This window comes from Rhinopithecus roxellana, chromosome 7 (assembly GCF_007565055.1).
Source record: "Rhinopithecus roxellana isolate Shanxi Qingling chromosome 7, ASM756505v1, whole genome shotgun sequence".
In the NCBI taxonomy this organism is placed as follows: Eukaryota; Metazoa; Chordata; class Mammalia; order Primates; family Cercopithecidae; genus Rhinopithecus; species Rhinopithecus roxellana.
Window position 1 is genome coordinate 90,094,790 of NC_044555.1, and position 27,689 is coordinate 90,122,478.

Here is a 27,689-nt window from a genome sequence, read left to right on the forward strand (position 1 = left end):
AAATCATTCAAATGCTTTTCAACACGACGAAAAGTGGGTTAAGGTGTCAAGAATTTTTAAATTTTAAAACACCGATTTATCGGTAATCGAGGTTTTTTTGGATCTACTTCTTTAAGAAAAAAAACAAAACAAAACAGCGCACTTGAGACGCTCTCACGACACCTAGCTAAATTTACTGGGAACGCAGCCTAACGTCACCAAGGCCCACCTCCCGGGCCCTAGAAATCACTCTGTGGGAACAAGCTAGGGACTTTGATTTTGCTAGCCCTGCCCCTCTGAGCCCTTCGCCAAACTTCCGCGAGGGGGCGCCCGCCCCGCCATCCGCCGGGGCTCAGCACGCGGCCTTTTCCCAGCCAAGAGCCCCGTCATTGGTGGGCGCGGACCCCGAGCCGATCTCGCCTTATTAAATTACAGAAATCGGTATTAAAAAAAAAAAGGGCGGGGTGGACACTCCCTCTTTTCTGTTCTCACACCCTAGCTGATTCCCAGGTTTCGGGAAACTCCACAGGAAACGGAAATGGTCTCTCCCTGGCCAGCGCGCGCGCCGGGTTGCATCACCCGCCTCGCACGGGCCGGGCGGGGCGGGGGTTTGGTGGCTGCCCTCAGTATTGCCTGCACAAATATCTACTAGGTCTACGACGAATTGCTCCAGCAACTTTGCACCGTGTTTTCCAGTAAGCCTACCGACAGGCACTGTGCAGATTCAAGCGGAGAGAAGTCCAAGTAGTGAGGCCGCTGCTGAACCGGCCATCCTGAGCCCCTACTCGGCCTTCCCGCCTCCGCTTCCCCGCCCCGCACTAGGACCCCTGCAGACGATCAGGCGGCAGCCGGGGTGACTTCCTTCCTCTTCTGGCAACATGGCGGGCGGAGAAGCCGGAGTGACTCTGGGGCAGCCGCATCTTTCGCGTCAGGATCTCACCACGTTGGTGAGGTTTTGCTTGGGGAGGATGCAGAGTGAGCTCGGGAGTGGAGATGACCGAGCCTCCCGGTGGCATTGGTACTAGTCAGTGTCGGCAGCATGGGTCAGGAGCCTGGATCAGGAGGGAGAACTGTAGCTGGGCGCCTTAAGCCATGCTCACGCCGCCTGTACCCAGGCCAGTCCACGATCTGGGCGCAGAGGTGTACGGTCGTGGGACTTCGAGCTTCTGGAGGATTCGGCTGGAAGTCTTGATGTTGATTGTCATGGTTTCAGTCTCTTAACGTCTGGGAAGGGAGTGTCTTGTCTGCATTACTTTTAGTGCTAATGTTCCCAAGATTGGGGGAGCCTCTGATCTCCAGATATCCCATAGTTGAGTGGAGGTGTAGTCTGTTGTGTAATGATGAAGGGCTCTTACAGCTTCCCAGCCATAGGAGTACAAAGTTACTGATAGAGGAAAGGCGCTTTAGAAGTAGTAGAAAGCTGTGCAGATGGTGGCGAGATGTAGATGGCAAACGTAAAGGCAAAGGAAAAGTTCTGATTTGTTTTATGTGCGGTGTTTTAAAATATATTTCATTGCAGGATGTTACCAAGTTGACGCCACTTTCACACGAAGTTATCAGCAGGCAAGCCACAATTAATATAGGTAAGAATAACTTAAGAAACCTGATCTTACTGATCTCCAACAATTAATTTTAACCTCACTTTTTGTGTGATTACCTGGATAATATGAGGATTCACATATTCAAGAAATAGATATTGAGTCCTTGTGAATAAAGCACCTGCTAGATTTGCGGGGGAAGGGAGCACAAAGAATGCTGCCCATGTCTAGCTTACAGACTTGGTAAGAAGAAAAAATGGAGACATAAGAAAAGTTTAATAGCATGAGGCAGTATGTAGTCATACGTATCAGAAGTTTAAGGAAGAGGTGAAAATGTGGCTGTACTTGCCACACAGGATTATTTCAAGGGCCGAATTTATGAAAGTTTTATTTGATGTACAAGCTGCGATTAAGTAGAGGGTTTTTTTTTTCTTAATTGGCACCTGGAACTTTAGAGGAGAAGTTACGTTGACCGAGTGTAAATTTTGGACATTTTGAGTTTGTACAAACAGCATAGTTAAAAAGTAAGACTAGTTTTTAACCTAGTTAAAAAGTAAGACCCCACCATGAGGCTATTAAAGTTACAGTATTACAGTCTGGAGCTTTAATTTATTAATGCAAACAAAGCCCAAATAAGCCTACAGGCCTTAAACTACTGCCCCTGCATTAAAAATTTTGGTTGGGGTGACCTCGGAGCATAACTTAATCTCCGAACAACCTATGCTAAGACTGTACCAGTTAAAGTGAATTACTATGCATATATTGACCCAATAATTTGATCAGCGGAACAAATTACAATTAAACTTAGGTTGTTTCCTTGTTTGTTCACAAATCCCTTTTTGTTGTGTCAGGGCCCATCATACCTGTTTACTTTAATCTGGAAATGCTGGAAGGTTCCTTAGTATATAAAGTTCTGGCCAGGTGCAGTGGCTTATGCCTGTAATCCCAGCCCTTTAGGAGGCAGGTGGATTGCTTGAGTCCTGGGCAACATGGCCAAACCCCATCTCTACAAAAAATACAAAAAATTAGCTGTGTGTGGTGGTGCATGCCTGCAGTCCCAGCTACTAAGGAGGCCGAGGTGGGAGGATTGCTCCAGCCCAGGTGGTTGACGTTGCAGTGCGCTGTGATCAGAGCATTGCACTCCAGTCTGTCCCAGAGTATGTTTTTTAAGTAAAGCTGTTACATGGAAGTTTCTCTTCAGTCCTATATGAGAACACGTTTCTAGTAGGAAGGGGTATGGAGGAGGAAAAATGGAAATCACTGTTGGTTTTATGTTGATATTTACAGTAAGTTATGGCTTTGGCTTTATTTTATTTATTTTATTTTATTTTGTTTTGTGACAGTCTCGCTCTGTTGCCAGGCTGGCGTGCAGTGGTGTGATCTCGGCTCACTGCAGCCTCCACCTCCTGGGTTCAAACGAGTCTTCTGCTTCAGCCTCCCCGGTAGCTGGGACTACAGGCACGTGCCACCACGCCCAGCTAATTTTTGTATTTTTAGTAGAGATGGGGTTTCACCATGTTGGCCGGGATGATCTCGATCTCTTGACCTTGTGATCCAAAGTGTTGGGATTACTGGCGTGAGCCACCGTGTCCAGCCGGCTTTGGGTTTTCTACACTTAAAACTATTTGAAAAAATACTTGGTATGTAATTAAATACACATGAATTAATTTTTTGAACTTTGACCATAGGTACAATTGGTCATGTAGCTCATGGGAAATCCACAGTTGTCAAAGCTATTTCTGGAGTTCACACCGTCAGGTTCAAAAATGAACTAGAAAGAAATATTACAATCAAGCTTGGATATGCTAATGCTAAGGTAAGCTGTGTACTGTGGAACGAGAAACTAACTTTAATTGTTGTGCAGATAATAGATCAAAATCTTTTTTTATTGAAATTTTAGATTTATAAACTTGATGACCCAAGTTGCCCTCGGCCAGAATGTTATAGATCTTGTGGAAGCAGTACACCTGATGAGTTTCCTACAGACATTGCAGGGACCAAAGGGAACTTCAAATTAGTCAGGTGACTTCTTTTTTGCTAAGCACACTACACTTTATATTTTATTGTCTTCTGTTTTGTACTTTTTGAAATATTGAGATGTTAAACAATGAACCTAATTGCTAAATGGTTTTGTTGTTTTTCCATTGTTTTATGTTTTTATGGCAAATCTGAAAAGTCAAGCATCTAAACCTAAGTTAAAATACTTACCTGCAATTTCTCCAAACTAAAAGTATCACTTAAACAAAATAGAAAAACAACTCATTGGATTGAAGGGATTCTTTCTGTAGGCTTCCTGAATTTCTTTTAAACAGTGCTGTTTTTGTATATTAAATAGAGATGAACGGAGCCATTTCTAATTACTGCTGTAAAACACTTGAACTTGTTCCCCATCTATTTTCTGAATATGATTGCATACCTGGTTTTTTTATCAGGATACTGACATCTGTCTAGTGATGTTTGTGGGGATTGGAGATGCCCTACAAGGAATGTTTAGATTGGGGCAGGGCTGGGACCAGGGAGAGACAAGTGAGGCCTTCACCTCAAGCCCAAAATTTAAGTGGGCCTGGGGGTGGAGGTATGCCAGAAAACTCAGTAATTAGGATAAATATTTTAATGCAGTTTTTTTGGAATTAGTGCAAAAAATGTGATAACAGAATATCAGAATTTTAAATAAAGGCAGACTCAATATTACTGAATTTGTTTCGTCTCTTGCTTCAGTATCACTTTCTGGCTCAGCATGGCATTGTTTTTTGTTTATGATTGATTTTTTGCATTAATTTTGACTTTTTAAAAATATTGAATGCATATATTTTTCTTTCTTTTTCTTTTCTTTCTTTTTTTTTTGAGACTGTGTCTCTCTGTTGCCCAGGTTGGAGTGCAGTGGTGCGATCTCGGCTCACTGCAGCCTCCACTTTCTGGGTTCAAGCAGTTCTCATGCCTCAGCCTCCCGAGTAGCTGGGATTACAGGCATGAGCCACCACGTCCAGCTAGTTTGTATTTTTATTTATTTATTTATTTTTGAGAGGGAGTCTTGCTATGTCGCCAGGCTGGAGTACAGTGGCGTGGTCTCGGCCCACTGCAACTTCTGACTCCCTGGTTCAAGTTATTTTTCTGCCTTAGCCTCCGAGTAGCTGGGATTACAGGCACGCGCCACCACGCCCAGCTAATTTTTATATTTTTAGTAGAGACGGGGTTTTACCATGTTGGCCAGGATGGTCTCGATCTCTTGACCTTGTGATCCGCCTGCCTCGGCCTCCCAAAGTGCTGGAATTACAGGTGTGAGACACTGTGCCCAGCCTAGTTTTTATATTTTTAGTAGAGGTGGGCTTTCACCATATTGTCCAGACTCATCTCTATCTCCTGGCCTCAAGTGATCTGCCTGCCTCAGCCTCCCAAAGTGCTGGGATTACAGGCATGAGCCTCCATGCCTGGCCATTTTCCTTGATTACTGAGTTTTTTGGCATTCTCTTAAAGTTTGCGCTTGTCTCACTGTAGTCCTGGCCCTTAGTAGGGGATTAGCAAGCTTTTTCCACAAAGGGCCAGATGGTAAATATTTTCAGCTTTGCAAACCATAGAGTTTGTGTTGCTTCTGTTCTTCTATTACAGAAGCAGATGTAGGCAATATATGTATAAATAGGTATGGTGGTGGGCTAGATTTGGCCTAAGAGCTGACCTCTGTTTTAGATCATGACAATGTGAGCATATGATTAAAAAAAAAATTGTGACTCTGAATGAATACCATAGTTTTGTTTTAAAAAGGGCGGCCGTCTCTGTTTCAAATGGGCAATTCTAGTTTTTCAAGGTGCTACAGGTATTTTTGGAAATTTTTTTTTTTTTCCTTAGTAGAGGCCAGGTTTCACCAGTTGGTCAGGCTGGTCTCAAACTCCTGACCTCAGGTGATCCACCTGCCTCAGTCTCCCAAAGTGCTGGGATAAGTCATTATAAGTTTTAGCTTTCAAATCAATGACATTCTCAGTATATACTCTACACCATTATTCTATACCATTTTCACTTTCATTGGATTTGGGAGTTTCTTTATCTTCTGTTCTGCACATAACATTTAATTTGCTTTGTAATCTGCAGTGGTTTTAATCAGCTGGTGAACTTATTTCCAAGTTCTAGAAACACCGAGCCCTGTAACCATTTTATACCAATAAGATTATTTCCTAAGTTGATTTAACTTTAAAAAATCTATAACTAGCATGTTTAAGTAGTGACTGATGTTAAGGCTGATTGTTATTTCTCAATTGTTAGACATGTTTCCTTTGTTGACTGTCCTGGCCATGATATTTTGATGGCTACTATGCTGAATGGTGCAGCAGTGATGGATGCAGCTCTTCTGTTGATAGGTAAATACCTCACAATTGGTTTGGACAAATCAGTGTGGAGCAAATCCAAGATGAAGTATTTAAAGCGGAACTAAGGCCTTTAAGGATCATATCTATTACCTAAGGGTGACACGAATGGGAACTAACGTGTCATCCAGGATGACTTGCCTACCTACCAGCTATCACAAAATACTGAAAAAGATAGATTTGGGGCTGATAGCTTGTGAGAATTCTTGTGGTAGCATTTGAGAAAATGAAAAAAAGTCAGTAGTTCATTTTTCTCATTTAAATCACATGAGGTGATTTATTTAGTTTTAAATGTATGTGTAAAACTATTTGTGTTATGGTTTGTGTGTGTGTGTATGTCTGAATTGTCTACTGTGGAAGTATTTAAGATACAAATACCATTCATAATAAGTGCTGAAGTCGCCGGGCGCGGTGGCTCACGCCTGTAATCCCAGCACTTTGGGAGGCGGAGACGGGCGGATCACGAGGTCAGGAGATTGAGACCATCCTGGCTAACATGGTGAAACTCCGTCTCTACTAAAAATACAAAAAATTAGCCGGGCGTGGTGGTGCGCGCCTGTAGTCCCAGCTACTCGGAGGCTGAGGCAGGAGAATGGCATGAACCCGGGAGGCGGAGCTGGCAGTGAGCCGAGATCGTGCCACTGCCCTCCAGCCTGGGCGACAAAGCGAGACTCCGTCTCAAAAAAAAAAAAAAAAAACAGTGCTGAAGTCTAGGAATAAGTGGAGTTTTGAAGGGTAGCGTATGTATTGTTTCTTAACGTTAGCTGTCGAGAGATTTCATTACTATGGGATAAATTTTTTTAATTTTTATTTATTTATTTATTTTTGAGACGGAGTCTGGCTCTCTCGCCCAGGCTGGAGTGCAGTGGTGCCATCTCTGCTCGCTGCAAGCACCGCCTCCCAGGTTCACGCCATTCTCCTGCCTCAGCCTCCCGAGTAGCTGGGACTACAGGCACCCGCCACCACGCCTGGCTAATTTTTTGTATTTTTAGTGGAGACGGGATTTCACCATGTTAGCCAAGATGGTCTCGATCTCCTGATCTTGTGATCCACCCGCCTTGGCCTCCCAAAGTGCTAGGATTACAGGCGTGAGCCACGCCAAGCCTGGGATAAAATTTTTTAAAAGCGCCGGATGTGGTGGCTCACGCCTGTAATCCCAGCACTTTGGGAGGCTGAGGCGGGCGGATCATGAGGTCAGGAGATTGAAACCATCCTGGCTAACATGGTGAAACACCGTCTCTACTAAAAATACAAAAAATTAGCCGGGTGTGGTGGCGGGTGCCTGTAATCCCAGCTACTCGGGAGGCTGAGGCAGGAGAATGGCGTGAACCTGGGAGGCGGAGCCTGCAGTGAGCTGAGATCGCGCCACTACACTCCAGCCTGGGTGACAGAGCAAGACTCCGTCTCAAAAAAAAAACAAAAAACAAAAACATCAGCCGGGTGTGGTGGCACATGTCTGTAATCCCAGCTACTCGGGAGAATCTCTTGAACCCGGGAGGCAGAGGTTGCGGTGAGCCAGGATCGCGCCATTGCACTCTAGTCTGGTCAACAAGAGCGAAAACTACATCTCAAAAAAAAAGCGACTGGGCATGGTAGCTCATGCCTGTAATCCCAGCACTTTGGGAGGCTGAGGCAGATGGATCACTTGAAGTCAGGAGTTCAAGACCAGCCTGGCCAATAGGGTGAAACCCTGTCTCTATTAAAAGTACAAAAAATTAGCCAGGCATGGTGGTGCATGCCTATAATCCCAGCTACTTGGGAGGCGGAGGCACGAGAGTCACTTGAACCCAGGAGGCAGAGGTTGCAGTGAGCCGAGATCGAGCCATTGCACTCCAGCCTGGGTGACAGAAGGAGACTTGGTCTTGAAAAAAAAAAAAAAAGCTGGGCGCGGTGGCTTACACCTATAATCCCTGCACTTTGGGAGGCCAAGGCAGGTGGATCACTTGAGGTGTCAGGAGTTTGAGACCAGTCTGGTCAACATGGTGAAACCCTGCCTCTATTAAAAGTACGAAAATTAGCCAGGCGTGGTGGGGCACACCTGTAATCACAGCTACTCAGGAGGCTGAGGCAGGAGAATCGCTTGAACCCGGGAGGCAGAGGATGCAGTGAGCTGAGGTGACGCCACTGCACTCCAGCCTGGGTGACAGAGACAGAGTGAGACTCAGTCTCAAAAAAAAGAAAAAAAGATTTTTTTTTAAAGCATGCCATGTCGGTATAGTCAGGACACTTGAACATCACGACTTGAGGAGGTTAATCATTGGAGTCCTCAACAAAACATGCCCATTTCTTTATAATACACTGTGGGTTATCTTTGCAGTTAGCATTCTTCCCTCCCTCGGTTGAAGAATAGCCTCTGATATTAGTTAAAATTCATGGACAGTATTAGGTGCCTTTCCCTTTTAATTACTGTCTACTTCTCAGGAGCTTGACTGGGCCAGAACATTTCTAAGACTGGAGAGAGTTAGAGGGCTATACCCCATACCTGAGCAGAAACTGAGTACAGACCCTGAGAAAAGTCAAACTTAATTGATTTTAAGCTTCTTGCTCAGGACCAGGATTGGGAGCCAGACAATTGGGAGGTTCCAGTGAACGCAGGCAACAGAGGGTGAAGCAGGGCCAAACGGTGGATACCTGGCAATAATATCTAGGAATGTTGCCTTCATTAGGGTTAGAACATTGAGAATTCTCCTTTATTAGATACCAACTTCTTTTGGCGGGGGGGAGTGGGTGGCAAAAGAGACTCAAAATGTACCATTTTATGTATTTAAAGTGTACAGTTTAGTGGCATTAAGTACATTGACAATTTTGTACAACATAGTGTTTGTAGTTTCACCACTATCTAGTTCCAGAACTTTTATATCACCACAAAAGGAAGCCCCATGCCCATGAAGCATCCATTCCCATGTTTTCCTCCCCCAGCCCCTAGCAACCAATAATCTGCTTTCTCTCTTTATGGATTTGCCTGCCTGTTCTGGATATTTCCAGCTATTCTTATAGGTATCTTTTTTATTCTTCATCAACTAGCTGGTAATGAATCTTGTCCTCAGCCTCAGACGTCTGAACACCTGGCTGCTATAGAGATCATGAAACTGAAGCATATTTTGATTCTACAAAATAAAATTGATTTGGTAAAAGAGAGTCAGGCTAAAGAACAATACGAGCAGATCCTTGCATTTGTCCAAGGTAAGAAGCCATAATATGTAATAAATCTGTGAATCACTTTGAGAGGCATTTACTCTGGATACCAGATGTTAAATTAACTTTTAATATATTATCTAAAACAAGGTAAACCTATGAGTCTTAAGCTTTATCGCCCTACCTACTGCTTGTTAGCAACCTGATACAACTAATGAAATCTATGATTCTGAATTTAATATACTAAACTGGATTTTGCTGGCAGCAAGTTAGAACTGGGGTTATTTTCTGGAAACTTTATCGATCAGATTAAAAAAAAATCTCAGTGATAGTAAAATGAATAAAATAATTTTTTTTTTTTTTTTTGAGGCAGAGTCTCGCTCTGTCGCCCAGGCTGGAGTGCAGTGGCCAGATCTCAGCTCACTGCAAGCTCCGCCTCCCGGGTTCCCGCCATTCTCCTGCCTCAGCCTCCCGAGTAGCTGGGACTACAGGCGCCCGCCACCTCGCCCGGCTAGTTTTTTGTATTTTTAGTAGAGACGGGGTTTCACTGTGTTCGCCAGGATGGTCTCGATCTCCTGACCTTGTGATCCGCCCGTCTCGGCCTCCCAAAGTGCTGGGATTACAGGCTTGAGCCACCGCGCCCGGCCGAATAAAATAATTTTTAAAAACCTCATCTTACAGTATTTGTTACTGAACAGCTACTTTAAGATTTGGAAGTGATAGTGATTATTTAATCTCTAGAGTGTTGGCCAGGCACTGTGGCTCATGCCTGTAATCCCAGCACTTTGGGAGGCCGAGGCAGGTGGATCATCTGAGGTCCGGGATTCAAGACCAGCCTGACCAACGTGGATAAACCCTTTCTCTACTAAAAATACAAAATTAGCAGGATGTGGCACATGCCTGTAATCCCAGCTACTTGGGAGGCTGAGGCAAGAGAATCGCTTGAACTCAGGGGGGCGGAGGTTGCGGTGAGCCGAGATCCCGCCATTGCACTCCAGCCTGGGCAACGAGAGCGAAACTCCGTCTAAAAAATAATAATAATAATAAATAAATAAGTAAATAAATCTCTCGAGTGTCCCTTCTCTAATAGCATAATGTTTTTCATTTCAGAGGAGACATGATATATCTTACTCTTTTTTTTTTTTTTTTTTTTGAGGCGGAGTCTCGCTCTGTCGCCCGGACTGGAGTGCAGTGGCCGGATCTCAGCTCACTGCAAGCTCCGCCTCCCGGGTTTACGCCATTCTCCTGCCTCAGCCTCCCGAGTAGCTGGGACTACAGGTGCCCGCCACCTCGCCCGGCTAGTTTTTGTATTTTTAGTAGAGACGGGGTTTCACCGTGTTAGCCAGGATGGTCTCGATCTCCTGACCTCGTGATCCACCCGTCTCGGCCTCCCAAAGTGCTGGGATTACAGGCTTGAGCCACCGCGCCCGGCCGATATATCTTATTCTTTTTTTTTTTTTTTTTTTTTTTTTTTTTTTTTTTTTTTTTTTTTTGAGGCGGAGTCTCGCTCTGTCGCCCGGACTGGAGTGCAATGGCCAGATCTCAGCTCACTGCAAACTCCGCCTCCCGGGTTTACGCCATTCTCCTGCCTCAGCCTCCCGAGTAGCTGGGACTACAGGCGCCCGCCACCTCGCCCGGCTAGTTTTTGTATTTTTAGTAGAGACGGGGTTTCACCGTGTTAGCCAGGATGGTCTCGATCTCCTGACCTCGTGATCCGCCCGTCTCGGCCTCCCAAAGTGCTGGGATTACAGGCTTGAGCCACCGCGCCCGGCCGATATATCTTATTCTTGACATTTTCTCTCTTAGTCTTGTTTTTCTTGTTAGGTCAATTTCTTATGAACTCAGTTCTGTCATCACGAAAAGTAATAAGTGATTTTGATTAAAGTCTAATTGTGTTTGGTCTATTTCTTTGACTAGCTTGTTTGACATATAATTAATACAGAGCAAATATATATGGTTGGGCTTGGTAGCTCACACTTGTAATACTAAGACTTTAGGAGGCTAAGGCGGGTGAAATGCTTGAGTCCAGGGGTTGAAGACCAACCTGGGCCACATGGTAAAACTCTGTCAATCCAACAATTTATCTGGGCTTGGTGGCACACACCTGTGGTCCCAGCTACTATGTAGGAGGCTGAGGTGGGAGGATCGCTTGAACCTGGGAAGTGGAGGTTGCAACAGGCCGTGATTATGCCACTGCAGTCTAGCCTGGGTGACAGAGCAAGACCCTGTCTCAAAAAAAAAAAAAAAAAAAAAAAAATTATATGTGCCAGCAGTCTTTGATTAGCAGAGTCTGTAATTTTATCTTGACATTTATTGGGAGATTAATTACATGTTGTTAGAAATATTTTCGCCAGGCGCGGTGGCTCAAGCCTGTAATCCCAGCACTTTGGGAGGCCGAGACGGGCGGATCACGAGGTCAGGAGATCAAGACCATCCTGGCTAACATGGTGAAACCCCGTCTCTACTAAAAATACAAAAAACTAGCTGGGCGACCTGGCGGGCGCCTGTAGTCCCAGCTACTCGGGAGGCTGAGGCAGGAGAATGGCGTGAACCCGGGAGGCGGAGCTTGCAGTGAGCTGAGATCTGGCCACTGCACTCCAGCCTGGGCGACAGAGCGAGACTCCATCTCAAAAAAAAAAAAAAAAAAAAAAGAAATATTTTCAACTAGTAGAGTGCTCTTTCACAGGAGTGTTAGTAATTTCTTTATTTAAACAAGTTTGTCATTGTACTAATATTAAGTATGTCGACTAATATAAAGTAACAAATTTTCCCTTAAAGGGATTAGTATTCATTTTCAGGAGTGAAAACAAACAGAATATTGCCATCTTTCTGAACAGAATTATCCACTTTCCACCTGTTGCTGACATTGTATGGGGTTTAGGCATCTATTTTATTATAGTAATCTTAATCGTTTTATGTAACAAATACATAGAATACATTTTAAAAAACTGAATAATTTTGATCTTTCTGAATTTTGTCATATAGGTACAGTAGCAGAGGGAGCTCCCATTATTCCAATTTCGGCTCAGCTGAAATACAATATTGAAGTTGTTTGTGAGTACATAGTAAAGAAAATTCCAGTACCCCCAAGAGACTTTACTTCAGAGCCCCGGCTTATTGGTAAGTGATAGGATTTGCCTTTAACTCTTAATCTGATCTTTTTCACATTGGTGATTCCTCTTCAAGGATGTTTATTAATATTTCCTCTTTCTGCAGAGGTGATAATTCATACAATTTTTTTGAAATCAATTCTGAGATTGTATTAGTAGTGCTAGATTGTATTACTGAATGAGGGACAGAGTCCTGAACACAATAAGAGCTGTTAACCTAGGCCGGGCACGGTGGCTCACGCCTATAATCCCAGTACTTTGGGAGGCCAAGGAAAGTGGATTACCTTAAGGTCAGGAGTTTGAGACCAGCCTGACCAGTATGGTGAAACCGTGTCTCTACTAACATACAAAAAATTAACTGGGCATGGTGGCGGGCGCCAGTGATCCCAGCTACTCAGGATGCTGAGGCAGGAGAATCGCTTGAACCCGAGAAGCAGAGGTTGCAGTGAGCTGAGATCGTGCCACTGCACTCCAGCCTGGGCAACAAGAGTGAAACTGCGTCTCAAAAAAAACTAAAAACAACTGTTAACCTTTCTGTGCTCAATATATGGTACATGATCAAGATGGAGTAATACAGTATTCTCTATGGAATCATAATGTTTTAGTCAGGGTGTTCGAACTTCCTGACTAAAACATCATACAGATGATTTTGTTGTTCAATTAACGAAGAACTGATACTGATAAAATTTGATCACCTAGGCGTGTGTTTCCTACACAAGGATGTAGAAACCTTCTCGAAACAGACATTTGAGCTCCTCTGGGCCTTCATCCAGGCTCCTGGTGTTTAGTAGGAAATACTTTCCGAAGTGCAGGTCATGTAGTCCTAGTATTTTGTAGTTATAAAACTGAATTGTTCTTACAGGAGTTATAGAGGTATGTAAAGAAAATGTCCATAATCTCTCTGTCTTCAAGTTCTAGTCCCTTAGCCCTAAAGTCAGCAAAGTTAACATTTGCTGTCCATTTTTCCCACACTTTTCTCATTGTTCATATCATCATGTATAAACATATACACAGGCTGAGCATGGTGGCTTTCACCTGTAATCCCAGCACTTTGGGAGGCTGAGGTGGGAGGATTGCTTGAGGCTAGGAGTTTGGGACCATCCTGGGCATCAAAGGAAGACCCCGTTTCTACAAAATAAAATACTATAGCTGGGTGCAGTGGTGTGTACCTGTAGTCCCAACTACTTGGTAGGCTGAGGCAGGAAGATCGCTTGAGCCCACAAATTTGAGGCTATAGTGAGCTATGATTGTGCCACTGCACTCCAGCCTCTATGATAGAGGGAAAAAGAAATCCATATACAGACATTGATTATTTTATTTTTCTTTATGGAAGTGGGATTATATTATGCATGTAATTTTTATAACTTTTCTTAATAGTATATGAGGGTCATCCTTCCAGATCATTGCATACAGCTCCAACATTATTAATAGTTGCGTGATGCTCTATAATACTGGTATACCATATATGCTGCTTGTTAACAAACTTAAGTTATTTTCATTTTTCCCATCATAAGTAAGGCTGCATAAGCATTGGGATAATAATAGATTTTGTTACAAAGGCACCCCTTTGGTATAAATCTCAAATGGCCACTATTTTCGAAACGTTAACATGGAAAATATTATTTCTTCTAAAGTTAAAATTAACAGAACTGACTTTAATTTGTTTTATTTTATTTTAGTTATTAGATCTTTTGATGTCAACAAACCTGGCTGTGAAGTTGATGACCTTAAGGGAGGTGTAGCTGGTGGTAGTATCCTAAAAGGAGTATTAAAGGTAAAACGGGTTTTGGTTGTTGTGATTTTGGTTTTGTTGTTGTTGTTGTTGTTTGTTTGTTTTACCTTTGTCTTAATCAGGAAAAAAGTATGGACAATTCAAATTGAAAAATAAAATTTTTTCCATGGTTTCTGGCATTTGATATTTTTTAATATTCTTTTTTTCCATCTTCAAACTTCACCTCTCCCCACCCTTCTAGACCTCTGAATCCACTCTACCTTCATGAGATCCACCTTTTTAGCTCCCACATATACAGATGAGTGAGAATGTGTGATGTTTGTCTTTTTGTGCCTGGCTTATTTTACTTAAAATGGTCTCCAATTCTAGATATGTTGCTGCAAATGGCAGAATTTCTTTATTTTTTATGGCTGCATAATACTCCGTTGTATATATATGCTGCCTTTTCTTTTTTTCTTTTTCTTTTTTTTGAGGTGGAGTCTTGCTCTGTCGCCCAAGCTGTAGCGATCTCGGCGCACTGCAACCTTCACCTCCCGGGTTCAAGCAATTCTCACTGCCCCAGCCTCCCAAGTAGCTGGGATTACAGGCACCTGCCACCAAGCCCAACTAATTTTTGTATTTGTAGTAAAGACGGGGTTTCACCATGTTGGCCAGACTGGTCTTGAACTCTTGACGTCAGGTAATCCACCCGCCTTGGCCTCCCAAAGTGCTGGGATTACAGGCGTGAGCCACTGCGCCTGGCCTATATGCTGCATTTTCTTTATCCATTCATCTGTTCATGGGCACTTAGGTTGATTCCATATTTGGCTATTGTGAACTGTGCTGCAATAAACATGGGAGTGCAGATACCCCTTTGATATATTACTTCCCTTTCTGTTGAATGTATACCCACTAGTGAAATTGATGGATCATATGGTAGCTCTATTTTCATATTTTCAGGTTTTCAAGGAACCTCCATATTGTTCTCCATGGTAGCTGTACTAATTTACATGCCCTGATAATAGTTTTTTTTTTTTTTTTTAAGTGCATTGGCATGATCTCAGCTCACTGCAGCCTCCACTTCCTGGGTGCAGGTGGTGATTCTCCTGCCACAACCTCCCGACTTGCTGGGACTACAGGCACTCGCAACCTCCCCCGGCTGATTTTTTTTTTTTTTTTTTTTTTTTTTTGAGACGAAGTCTCGCTCTGTCGCCCAGGCTGGACTGCAGTGGCCGGATCTCAGCTCACTGCAAGCTCCGCCTCCCGGGTTTACGCCATTCTCCTGCTTCAGCCTCCGGAGTAGCTGGGACTACAGGCGCCCGCCGCCTCGCCCGGCTAGTTTTTTTCTTTTTGGATTTTTAGTAGAGGGGTTTCACCGTGTTAGCCAGGATGGTCTCGATCTCCTGACCTCGTGATCCGCCCGTCTCGGCCTCCCAAAGTGCTGGGATTACAGGCTTGAGCCACTGCGCCCGGCCATTTTTTTTTTTTTTTTTGAGACGGATTCTCGCTCTGTCGCCCAGGCTGGAGTGCAGTGGCGCGATCTCGGCTCACTGCAAGCTCTGCTTCCCGGGTTCACACCATTCTCCTGCCTCAGCCTCCCGAGTAGCTGGGACTACAGGCGCCTGCTACCGTGCCTGGCTAATTTTTTTTTTTTTTAATAGAGACGGAGATTCACCGTGTTAGCCAGGATGGTCTCGATCTCCTGACCTCGTGATCCACCCGCCTCAGCCTCCTAAAGTGCTGGGATTACAGGCGTGAGCCACCGCGCCCAGCCTAATTTTTTTTGATAGAGACCGGGTTTCGCTATATTGGCCATGCTGGTCTCTTTTTTTTTTTTTTTTTTTTTTTTTTTTGAGGTGGAGTCTCGCTCTGTCGCCTGGACTGGAGTGCAGTGGCCGGATCTCAGCTCACTGCAAGCTCCGCCTCCCAGGTTTACGCCATTCTCCTGCCTCAGCCTCCTGAGTAGCTGGGACTACAGGCGCCCGCCACCTCGCCCGGCTAGTTTTTGTATTTTTTAGTAGAGACGGGGTTTCACCGTGTTAGCCAGGATGGTCTCGATCTCCTGACCTCGTGATCCGCCCGTCTCGGCCTCCCAAACTGCTGGGATTACAGGCTTGAGCCACCGCGCCCGGCCATGCTGGTCTCTTAACTCCTAACCTCAGGTGATCTGCCTGCCTCAGCCTCCCAAAGTGCTGGGATTACAGGCATGAGCTACCATGCCCAGCTATATTTCTTTGTTTTCCATTATGTCTTTTGTGTCTGACTTCAAAATTTATAGACTTGTAAGTATGGAGCACATTTGATGTGGTAATAGACTTGTGTGGTGGGTAGTTAGCAACAGTTGGATGGTTCTGGTTTTGACTATCTCGTTCACATCTTTTTTTTTTTTTTTTTTTAAAGAATAATTATCTTTGAAATATAGGAATGATTGCCTTTTCAGTTTTATGATCTTCCTGTTGGAACTTTATTATTATTTTATTTTATTTTTGAGACGGAGTTTCTCTCTGTCGCCTAGGCTAGAGTGCAGTGGTGCGATCTCGGTTCACTGCAACCTCTGCCTCCCAGGTTCTAGCAATTCTGCCACAGCCTCCTGAGTAGCAGGGATTACAGGCGCATGCCACTACACCTGGCTAATTTTTGTGTTTTTAGTAGAGATGGGGTTTCACTGTGTTGGCTGGGCTGGTCTCGAACTCCTGACCTCAGGTGATCCACCCGCCTTGGCCTCCCAAAATGCTGGCATAACACACATGAGCCACTGCACCCAGTCCCTGTTGGAACTTTTGATAGGTAAATGATCATTTTGTGTAACACAGTAATTCTAATTATTAATTATATGTTTACAGGTGGGCCAGGAGATAGAAGTAAGACCTGGTATTGTTTCCAAAGATAGTGAAGGAAAACTCATGTGTAAACCAATCTTTTCCAAAATTGTATCACTTTTTGCAGAGCATAATGATCTGCAATATGCTGCTCCAGGCGGTCTTATTGGTAAGGATTTTTTCTCATCTCTTTTAATTTGTGGCTATTTGTGGACTTTTCATGGGGGATGGATTACCAAAAGGGACATATTATAGATTTTTAATTGGGTATTTTAATAATAGAGTGGGGCGGGGGAACAATCATGGGGTTAAGCTCTTGTTTTAGGTTATAAGATGGTTTCATGCGTTTGTAAAAATGATTTTTAAATACAAAGGATACATTTTGGTCAAATATAGAGTAACTCCTTTTTAGCAATATAAAAAAAGTTTGATGACTTACCATGTAAGATACTTACCTACACTTATGTTTTTGTTAACACAATTTTTGTGGTAGATAATGGTTGCCTTTTTTTTTTTTTTTTTTTTTTTTTGGAGATGGAGTCTCGCTGTGTCCTCCAGGCTGGAGTGCAGTGGCGCAATCTTGGCTCACTGCAACCTTCACCTCCCAGGTTCAAGCAATTCTTCTGCTTCAGCCTCCCGAGTAGCTGGGACTACAGGCACATGCTGCCAGGCCCAGCTAAGATTTTTGTATTTTAGTAGAGACAGGGTTTCATTGTGTTGCCCAGGCTGGTCTCGAACTCCTGAGCTCAGGCAGCCCCCCACCTTGGCCTTTCAAAGTGCTAGGATTACAGGCGTGAACCACCGTGCCCGGCCATTGCTTTTGTGTATATTTTGCAAATGGGAAATTACCTACAAATGTCAGTTGAATGATGTCAGATCGTATTTCCAATGATGTAGAAATAAAAGAAAATAAATTTCTTTGTGTAGCAATCACTGAAATGATTTAAAAACTTTTTTAGTCCCTTGCAACTTACTGTGTTACTCAATACCCAGAAAAATGAAAGATTCAGTGAGAATTAGAGGGGGTGTATGTACCTTTAGATTAAAGAAGAAAATGTTTGGTAAGGAAACAGTTTATTCTTCACCAAACAAGCTGTGTCTCTGGTTGAAAATTTTAAAAAGGAAATAAAAGAAAACAAAAAAACGAAAAAGAGTTTACCAGATTGGCTGGGCGCAGTGGCTCACGCCTGTGATCCCAGCAATTTGGGAGGCTGAGGTGGATGGATCGCTTGAGCTCAGGAGTTTGAGACCAGCCTGGGCAACATGGTAAAACCCTGTCTCTACTAAAAATACAAAAGTTAGCTGGGTGTGGTGGCCCACGCCTGTAATCCCAGCTACTCGGGAGGCTGAGGCACGAGAATCGCTTGAACCCAGGAGGCGGAGGGTAAGCCAAGATCACACCAGTGCACTCCAGCCTGGGTGACAGAGTGACACTCTGTCTCAAAAAAAAAAAAAAAAAAAAAACAAGAAAAAAAGAGTTTACCAGGTTGGGCGTGGTGGCTCATGCTTATAATCCCAGTGCTTTGGGAAACCGAGGTGGGAAGATTGCTTGAGACCAGGAGTTTGAGACCAGCCTAGGAAACCGTGAGATGCCGTTTCTCCAATCAAATAGTAAAATAAACTTGATTTGGTGCCTGTAGTTCCATCTATCATTTTATCCTTTGTGTGCATGTGTGTGGTAAACAAGGGAGATCTGGTAACTTTTTAAAAATTTAACTTAAGGAACTTTTTATTTATTTATTTATTTTTTTGAGGCAGAGTCTTATTCTGCCACCCAGGCTAGAGTGCAGTGATATGATCTCGGCTCGCTGCAGCCTCTGCCTCCTGGGTTCAATTAATTCTCGTACCTCAGCCTCCTGAGTAACTGGAACTACAGGCACATACCACCACAGCCAGCTAATTTTTGTATTTTTAGTAGAGATGGGGTTTCGCCATGTTGGCCAGGCTGGTCTCGAACTTCTGTTCTCAAGTGATCCACCCTCCTTGGCCTTCCAAAATACTGGGATTACAGGCGTGAGCCACCGCACTTGGCCTATACTGTAATGATAACCCCCATAGAGCCATCACTCAGCTTCAGCAGTTATTAATGTTTTACCAATCTTGGCTGGGTGCGGTGGCTCATGCCTGTATTACCAGCACTTCTGGAGGCCGAGGTGGACGGGTCACCTGAGGTCAGGAGTTCGAGAAACCTGTCTCTACTAAAAATACAAAAAATAAAAAAATTAGCCATGGCAGCACATATCTGTAATCGCAGGTCGCAGTGAGCCGAGATCACACCACTGCACTCCATCCAGCCTGGGCGACAGAGAGACTGTGTCTCAACAACAGCAGCAAAAAAAACTTTTCCAAATCAATCTTGCTCCATCTATATATCTTCTTTCCCCTACTCCCCTCAAGACATAGCTAGAATATTTTGAAGTAGACCCCGGGAATCATATGTAGTCTTTTTTTTTTTGAGAGTCTCACTCTGTCACCCAGGCTGGAGTGCAGTGGCGCGATCTCGGCTCACTGCAACCTCTGCCTCTGGAGTTCAAGTGATTCTCCAGTAGCTGGGATTACAAGTGTCTGCCACCACGCCCGGCTAATTTTTGTATTTTTAGTAGAGATTGGGTTTTGCCATGTTGGCCAGGCTGGTCTTGAACTCCTGACCTTAGGTAATCCTCCAACTTGAACCTCCCCAAGTGCTGGGATTATAGGCGTGAGCCACCGCGCCCAGCCCATATGTAGTCTTTAATTATCTTTTCGATCAGTCTTTCAGGGGAGAAATGGCATGCAAATACTCTGCGAACTACTCATTTAAAATTTTGTATTCTTTCAGTCTTTGTTAAGGATATTCAGACTCATTTTGAGTTCACTTATTATCTCTATTTGCCCTTTGTTTAGAATTTATTTTTATTGTTTTCAAGACCAGGTCAGTAATACTTACATCTCCTGCATTAAGTTCTCAGCCAAGCCATCATTCCTGGAAAATCAGATTTCTAAACCCTTTGTTTAGAATTTAAATCAAGAGAATCTTTCTGTTCTCATTTGCCCAGTCATCTCATGAGTGTACATTTCTATTTGTCTAGATAAAACAGGCATTTTCTTGTGCCTATATAGCTATTGTATGAGTATGAAAATAAAAGTAAGAAAGTGTGTAGGTATGTGCTGTGCTTATATGGCTTTGGGGTATGTAATTCACTTTTTTTGTTTTTTGGGAGATAGAGTCTCACTTTGTCACCCAGGTTGGAGTGCAGTGGTGCGATCTCTGCTCACTGCAACCTCCGCCTCCTGGGTTCAAGTGATTCTCCTGCCTTAGCCTCCTGAGTAGCTGGGACTACAGGCACACGCCGCCACACCTGGCTAATTTTTTATATTTTAATAGAGACGTGGTTTCACTGTGTTGCCCAGGCTGGTCTTGAACTCCTGAGCTCAGGCATCCACCCGCCTCAGCCTACCAAAGTGCTGGGATTACAGGTGTGAGCCACCGTGCCTGGCCGACTAATTCACTTTATAGGTGTTTTAGGAAATAAAAAATTGAGCTGTATACATCTTATTTTTATATTAGGAGTTGGAACAAAAATTGACCCCACTTTGTGCCGGGCTGACAGAATGGTGGGACAAGTACTTGGTGCAGTCGGAGCTTTACCTGAGATATTCACAGAATTGGAAATTTCCTATTTCCTGCTTAGACGGCTTCTAGGTGTACGCACTGAAGGAGACAAGAAAGCAGCAAAGGTAAATGCTTTTTATAATTCCTGTTTGTAAAAAAGTGACAAATGGGAGTGTTAAACCAGTGTTGAGTTTTATTGTTTTATAGTTAACATGAAATTAAGAAAAAAAGAAAAGGTAAATAAATTTGACCTCCCCAAAATTGAGGGTTTTTTTTTCTTTTTTTTTAGGAGTTGGAGTCTCGCTCTGTTGCCCAGGCTGGAGTGCAGTGGTGCGATCTCAGCTCATGGCAACCTCCGCCTCCTGGGTTCAAGCGATTCTCCTGCCTCGGTTTCCCAAGTATATGAGACTACAGGCATGCACCAGCATGCCCAACTAATTTTTGTATTTTTTAGTAGTGATGGGGTTTCACTATATGTTAGCCAGGCTGGTCTTGACCTCCTGACCTCAAGTGATCCGCCCACCTCAGCCTTCCAAAATGCTGGGATTACAGGCATGCGCCACTGCATCCGGCCAAAATTGAGAACTATATGGCAGTCAGTTTAAGAAAGAAACTTAAAAAACAGGGAAAAGTATTTGCCATTTATGACAAAGACATGATATTCCTAAAATCCATATGTTTTTTTGTTTATTTTGAGAGAGTCTTGCTCTGTTGCCCAGGCTGGAGTGCAGTGGTGTGATCTTGACTCACAGCAGCCTCGATCTCCCAGCTCAAGCCATCCTCCCACCTTAACCTCCTGAGTAGGTGGGACTACAGGTGTGGGCCACCACGTCTGGCTAATTTTGTATTTTTTGTAGAGACGGAGTTTTGCCGTGTTACCCAGGCTGATCTCCCGACTCCTGGGCCTAAGCAATCTGCCCACCCTAGCCTTCCAAAGTGCTGGGATTACAGGTGTGATCCACTGTGCCCAGCTTCATGATTATTAAAAAATGTCCCAGATTTGGTTGGCAGAGATGGGAAATTGCTGACACCTAGTGTTGGCAAAGATTTAGGAAAATAACCAATCATACTTCTCCCCCCTGCCCAGGTGATCTGCCCTCCTCAGCCTCCCAACCAAAGTGCCGCGATTACAGGCGTGTGCCACTGCGCCTGGCCCATGTTAACTCTTATATAGCCATAGTCCTCCCCGTTCCCCACTTTGGGAAATTTTGTACCTCATTTGTACTAGGTAACTGCTTCAGAATTTTAAGAGGTTCTCTGGTATGGTTCCTACCTTGTTTTTTACAGGTGGATCTTGTGTAAGTTCAGTGGGTGCCAAATAAACCTTCCTTTTGCTGTCTTTAGACTATATATAGTTCAAATTCCTTTACAATGAAATTTGTATAGAATTTTTTTTCTTTTATGATTGACGTATTTCCCATAGTATTTGGTAAATTCTTACTTATATTTGGAAAGCATTTTCTTGATTTTGGGGTTTATTTTTCCCTAATTTATTTTTCTAGGTTCAAAAGCTGTCTAAGAATGAAGTCCTCATGGTGAACATAGGATCCCTGTCGACAGGAGGGAGAGTTAGTGCTGTCAAGGCCGATTTGGGTAAAATTGTTTTGACCAATCCAGTGTGCACAGAGGTAGGAGAAAAAATTGCCCTTAGCCGAAGAGTTGAAAAACACTGGCGGTAAGTTTGTTAGTCTTTGCCACTGTCTAATTAAAAAAAGACACAGTCTTGTTGTACAGAAAAAAAAGCACATTCTTCCTTGAGGACAACAGTTACTGTGGCTTTCAGTCTCAACTATTTATTTGGATGACTTTGGAAACTATACTTTGGCCGGGTGCGGTGGCTCACACCTGTAATCCCAGCACTTTGGGAGGCCAAGGCGGGCGGATCATGAGGTCAGGAGATCAAGACCATCCTGGCTGATATGGTGAAACCCTGTCTCTACTAAAAAATACAAAAAATTAGCCGGGCGTGGTGGCGGGCGCCTGTAGTCCCAGCTACTCGGGAGGCTGAGGCAGGAGAATGGCGTGAACCTGGGAGGCGGAGCTTGCAGTGAGGTGAGCCGAGATGGCGCCACTGCACTCCAGCCTGGGCGACAGAGCGAGACTCCGTCTCAGAAAAAACTACAACCTTGACTATAGTCCCATATTTTAGTCCAAATACTGTGATTGGCTTCTCTGCCTGTTAGACACAACCTATGCAGAACCGAATGAATTTGGGTTCAGTATTTCTATTGTCGTTGACTTTGGAAATCATTTCACACTTAATACAAAAATTGCAAGAATTTTACAGAAAACTCCTCTATAGCCTTTTCCTAGATTGACAAATACACATACAGATTTATTTACAAATATAAGTTTTTTCCTGAACCATTTGAGGGTAGGCTATATATGTTATGCTTCTTGATCTCTTAATACTTCAGTGTATATTTCCCATCAAAAAAGGATACTCTTATATAAGCACTTAGAAATTTAACATTGGCAAAATACTGAAATCTACAGTGCATGTTTCAGTTTTATTACTTACCCCAATAACATACTTTATGTTCCTCCTGTTTAGAATCATGCATTGCATTTAATTTCATGTCTCTTTGATATTTAATCTGGAGCTTTTTCAGCCTTTGTCTTAATTGACATTAACAGTTCTGAAGAATATAAGCTAGTTACTTTATAGAATATTCCTCAATTTGGGTTTTTCTTATGGTTCGGAAGCGTAACATTAGATTCAGGTTCTTAAGTTAAATACACTGTGAAGTCTCCTTCTCAGGAATCACAGCTAGAGGCACATGATATCTGACTGCTCCTCTTTGTTAAGGTTAGTTTTGACTATGTAGTCAGGATGTTGTCCAGCTTCTCTACTGTGTAGTTACTCTCTACCCTTGCAACTAATAAGCAGTCTGTAGGGAGATCTTTTCAGCCAATACGAATAGCTTGCTGCTTATCGAATCCCACACCCCTGGATGTAGCATCCACTGATGATTCTTGCCTGAATCGAACTTGACTATAATGATTACAAAATCATCGCACCTCTACAGGTCACAGTATCCTTCCTCAACTCTACCACCCCACATTTATCATTTGGCATTCTTTCTTTGCCGTTATTTATTTCCCTATCTAGTTATAATATGGACTCATGGAGTCCCATTTTATTCAACATGTTATGATCCATCACTGTCTTTATTTTCATGTGCATTTTTCAACGTTTGGCCAGTGCAGGTCCTTCAGGCTGGCTCTTGTGTCCTTTTGACATGTACTCATCATTTTTTTTTCTTTCTTTTTTTTTTTTTTTGAGACGGAGTCTCGCTCTGTCGCCAGGCTGGAGTGCAGTGGCGTGATCTCGGCTCACTGCATCCTCTGCCTTCCAGGTTCAAGCGATTCTCCTGCCTCAGCCTCCCGAGTAGCTGGGACTACAGGCACGTGCCACCGTGCCCAGTTAGTTTTTGTATTTTCAGTAGAGACGGGGTTTCACCACATTGGCCAGCCTGGTCTCGAACCCCTGACCTCAGGTCATCCACCTTCCTTGGCCTCCCAAAGTGCTGGGATTACAGGCGTGAGCCACCATGCCCAACCTCTTCTTTTTTGGAACATTTCCTTATTTTCTGGCGCAGTATCTTCCAGACTCACCTTGTACCTTCTCTGTTCCAGTTTTAGAACTGGCCATTTCTCTTATAAATGAAAAGCTGAGTGTTCAGGTGTGCTCATTGCTCCTAGGGTGCTATTGCTTCCAGGTCTTTTGCGAGCATAGACCCAGGAAGCATATACACATTTTTGGCTCATGACTTTCTGCTCTTTCCAGATTAGTTATTGAGTTTGCCCCTTGCTTTCCATTCCTTGTCACATCATCACAGTCCATACCACAATCACTTTACACTTCACAGTTAGTATGAAAGACCCCTAGTTTGCCTCTTTATTACTTAAGAGCTTGGTCAAAATTAGTCTTCTTAAAACATTTTCATCATGCTGTGTTTAATAATTTCTAGAGGCTTCTCACTACTTTTTGATATATGGGACTTTTCTAGAAACCTGCTTCAACCCATTTAACCTTTCCTTCTGCATTGTCTCATATAAACCCTCTAAATTAGACTATTTTGTGCCCTGACTGTCCCCATAATTATTCAGATCACCCCTGCCCACTATCTACTTCCTTAATTATTTATTTTATATTTTTTAGAGGCAGGGTCTCTCTGTTGACCAGGCTGAGTTTAGTGGCTTGATCATAGCTCACTGCAGCCTCAGTGTCTAAGTAGCTAGGACTATAGGCTCACACCACCATGACCAGCTAATTTTTTTGTTTTTTGTAGACACTTGGTCTCACTGTGTTGCCCAGCATGATCTCAAACTCCTGGCCTCAAGCCATCCTCCCACCTCAGCCTCTTAAAGTGTTGGGATTATAGACATGAGCCACCCCGCCCAGCCCTGTTTCCTTTGTTAAGGCTTCCATGCTACTGTGCCCACGATGGTCTCATCACTTGTCCAGGAGATTTATCTGAATTATTGCCCTGTAATTTAGAAAGTTAAATTTTTGTTGTCTCTTAAGTAAATAATTATTTGTGGTGGTTTATGCCCTTTTGATTTTACTCTCTTTTGTGATTATATATTTTTCTGCTATTGCAGACATACGACTTCCAGTGTGTTTTAAAATAGATTTAAACAATAAACTTTCAGGCCGGGCACGATGGCTCATGCCTGTAAGCCCAGCACTTTGTGAGGCTGAGGTGGGCGGATCACTTGAGGCCAGGAGTTTGAGACCAGCCTGGCCAACATAGTGAAACCCCATCTCTACTAAAAATACCAAAAAATTAGCCGGGCATGGTGGCGCATGCCTGTAGTCCCAGCTGCTCGGGAGGCTGAGGCACGAGAATTGTTTGAACCCGGGAGCCGGAGGTTGCAGTGAGCCGAAATCGCACCACGTACTCCAGACTGGGTGACAGAGTGAGACTGTCTCAAAAAAAAAACAACAAAAACAAAAAAACAAGAATAAAAAAGAATCTAAGAATATAATGTGGGCTTTCTTTATGGAGGAGCAGGCTTTGGGAACAAATTTGAATTCAGAAGATAAGCAGGTAAAATTTATCATACGATTGTGTGGTAATGAGAGTGAAATGGATGTAAGATTTATGATTTCTTTTATTTTCATTTTGCAGTTTAATTGGTTGGGGTCAGATAAGAAGAGGAGTGACAATCAAGCCAACAGTAGATGATGACTGAAGAATACCGGTTAAATAATACATTCGGATGGAGTTGGAAGTTGGAATTTCTCTTAACAACCAAGGGGTTTATTTTCAAAGCAATATTGGGGAATTGATTTCACAGTTCGTTACCTTAGTAGGTAACTGTAAGGTTATTCTCTTTTTTTTTTTTGGTTATGAAAATTTAGGGACTACAATTAATATAAAAATTGGCATAATGTTGGATTGAGTCTACATTTTGGCAGAAGTTAAGCGTTCCCACATAATATCAAAATTATACATCATGCAGTTTTGGTTTTTTTGTTTATTTTCTTTTGTTTTTGAGTCTGGCTCTGTCACCCAGGCTGGAATGCAGGGCGTGATCTGCAGCCTCCGCCTCCCGGGTTCAAGCGATTCTCCTGCCTCAGCCTCCTGAGGAGCTGAGATTACAGGTGCACGCCACCACACCTAGCTAATTTTTGTATTATTAGTAGAGATGGGGTTTCGGCATGTTGGCCAGGCTGGTCTCTCCTGACCTCAGGGTGATCAGCCCACCTCGGCCTCACAAAGTGCTGGGGTTATAGGCGTGAGCCACCTTGCCCAGCCCACATCATACAGTTTGAAATGAAACTTTGCCACAACCAGTCTTTGCTGTAGTACACACATATATCACTGAACCTGCTTGAAATAAAGTTTTTTTTCTTTTTCATGATTCGTATTTGAGTACCTCCAGGCTGAAGGACTGTTGTACCAGTAAAAACTTAAAAAGGCACAAATTCTCCTTGAAGACCTTCTCCCTTTTCTTTGGCCCCATATTTTATGTTGCTTTATCTTTGAAATTTTGCATGAAAAGGAAATGAATGGGTTTGAATGAAATTGTCCTTTAAAGCATGATTACTTGTTCCCATGGACAGATATTTTTCTCCCCTTGCTCTTCCTGGCCTGAACCACAGGAAACCAGAGTCAGAAGTTATCTCCCTCTCCCTGTGATGCCTTGAGATTTTTTTCTGCATTGTTTTATGCCTGAAATCCAATAGTCTTCCTCCATTGGAAAATACTGTTATACCAAATAATTCTAGATGAGTAACAAAGATCTTTCTAGGCCTTCATTTTATGTATGTTTTTTCTTAACTGTTAAGATTGTGACACAGATTATATTACTAATTTTTGGATGTTTCGAAAGGTCAAGAAGTAAAAGATGTTAGAAAGCAGTGAGTGAGTCCTTTTGATTTTTAACTTATTCCCCATGTCCCTATACTTCGTGTGCTTTTCCTTTTTTTTTTTTTTTTTTTTTTTTTTTTTGAGACGGAGGCTCACTCTGTCACCTAGGCTAGAGTACAGTGGCACGATCTACTGCAGCCTCTGCCTCCCTGGTTCAAGTGATTCTCGTGCTTCAGCCTCCCATGTAGCTGAGATTACAGGCACGTGTCACCACACCCGGCTAATTTTTGTATTTTTAGTAGAGATGGGGTTTCACCATGTTGCCAAGGCTGGTCTTGAACTCCTGACCTCAGGTGATCTGTCCGCCTCTGCCTTCCACAATGCTGGGATTATAGGTGTGAGCCACTGTGCCCGGCTTATTTTTCTTTATGTTTTTGCTTCATAAGAGGTTCTGTTGAGCAGTGATTTACAACTCACTGACAATAGAATTGCTGGGGAAGCTTTAAAAAAAAAAAAAAAAGATGCCCCACAGAGATTCTGATTTTAATTGTTCTGATTTAATTGGCTTGGAGTAGAATTCAGGTATTGATATCTTTAAAAACTCTTGCCAGTGTTGAGAAACAAATTTAGAGAGTTGAGAAGTAGGTATATTAAATTACAGAATCTTACTGAATTTTGGTAGTCTGATAATGCAGTTTGCTTTGCTTTTCTTAAATTTGCATTGAGATGGGATTTGAAGCATATTGTGCTCTTGGGAATGTTGAAGTTGCATTGTAGAAGTTTAGAAGCTCTGGCTATGGGTTATCTAAATTGATGTTTTGAGGAAGCATATTAATGTTATAAACTTCGCTGACTTTGAAGGTTGTGTTGTAGCATGAGGAACACAAATAAAACAATTCTAAATCAAACATTAATTTTATATCTAACACGTCCCCATGTGTTTTGTAGGTACCTTCTACCAGAAACTTTGGAATAAGACTTAAAATATAGACTAATTTATTGTAATTAATCTCATGTAAGATTTGAAACCAGAATTCTATTATAATTAATTTCAGACATCCACATGAATTATCAGCAAATTTGTAAACCACTGTACTGAGTGTAATGGGCATATACAGATAGGAAGA

The 27,689-nt window shown here is 43.0% G+C and overlaps 1 protein-coding gene across 1 annotated transcript; it reads left to right on the plus strand.

Annotated features, from left to right (window-relative positions):
- Positions 1-537: 537 nt before the first annotated feature.
- EIF2S3 (eukaryotic translation initiation factor 2 subunit gamma) lies at positions 538-27,476 on the plus strand. Its single transcript, XM_010383315.2, has 12 exons — positions 538-926; positions 1,499-1,562; positions 3,206-3,333; positions 3,418-3,539; positions 5,772-5,866; positions 8,897-9,055; positions 11,993-12,127; positions 13,797-13,891; positions 16,672-16,816; positions 20,195-20,364; positions 21,742-21,914; positions 25,378-27,476. The coding sequence occupies exons 1-12, from the start codon at positions 858-860 to the stop codon at positions 25,439-25,441; spliced, it is 1,419 nt and encodes a 472-aa protein (XP_010381617.1). The 5' UTR covers positions 538-857; the 3' UTR covers positions 25,442-27,476.
- The last annotated feature ends 213 nt before the right edge of the window (positions 27,477-27,689 follow it).

Bases quoted from the DNA above. Each gene is read 5' to 3' on its own strand.
- EIF2S3 (XM_010383315.2), top strand. From the start codon at position 858: ATGGCGGGCGGAGAAGCCGGAGTGACTCTGGGGCAGCCGCATCTTTCG. The intron at 5,867-8,896 runs GTAAATACCTCA...TTCATCAACTAG, and splicing joins TGCAGCTCTTCTGTTGATAG to CTGGTAATGAATCTTGTCCT. The intron at 16,817-20,194 runs GTAAGGATTTTT...TTTTTATATTAG, and splicing joins TGCTCCAGGCGGTCTTATTG to GAGTTGGAACAAAAATTGAC.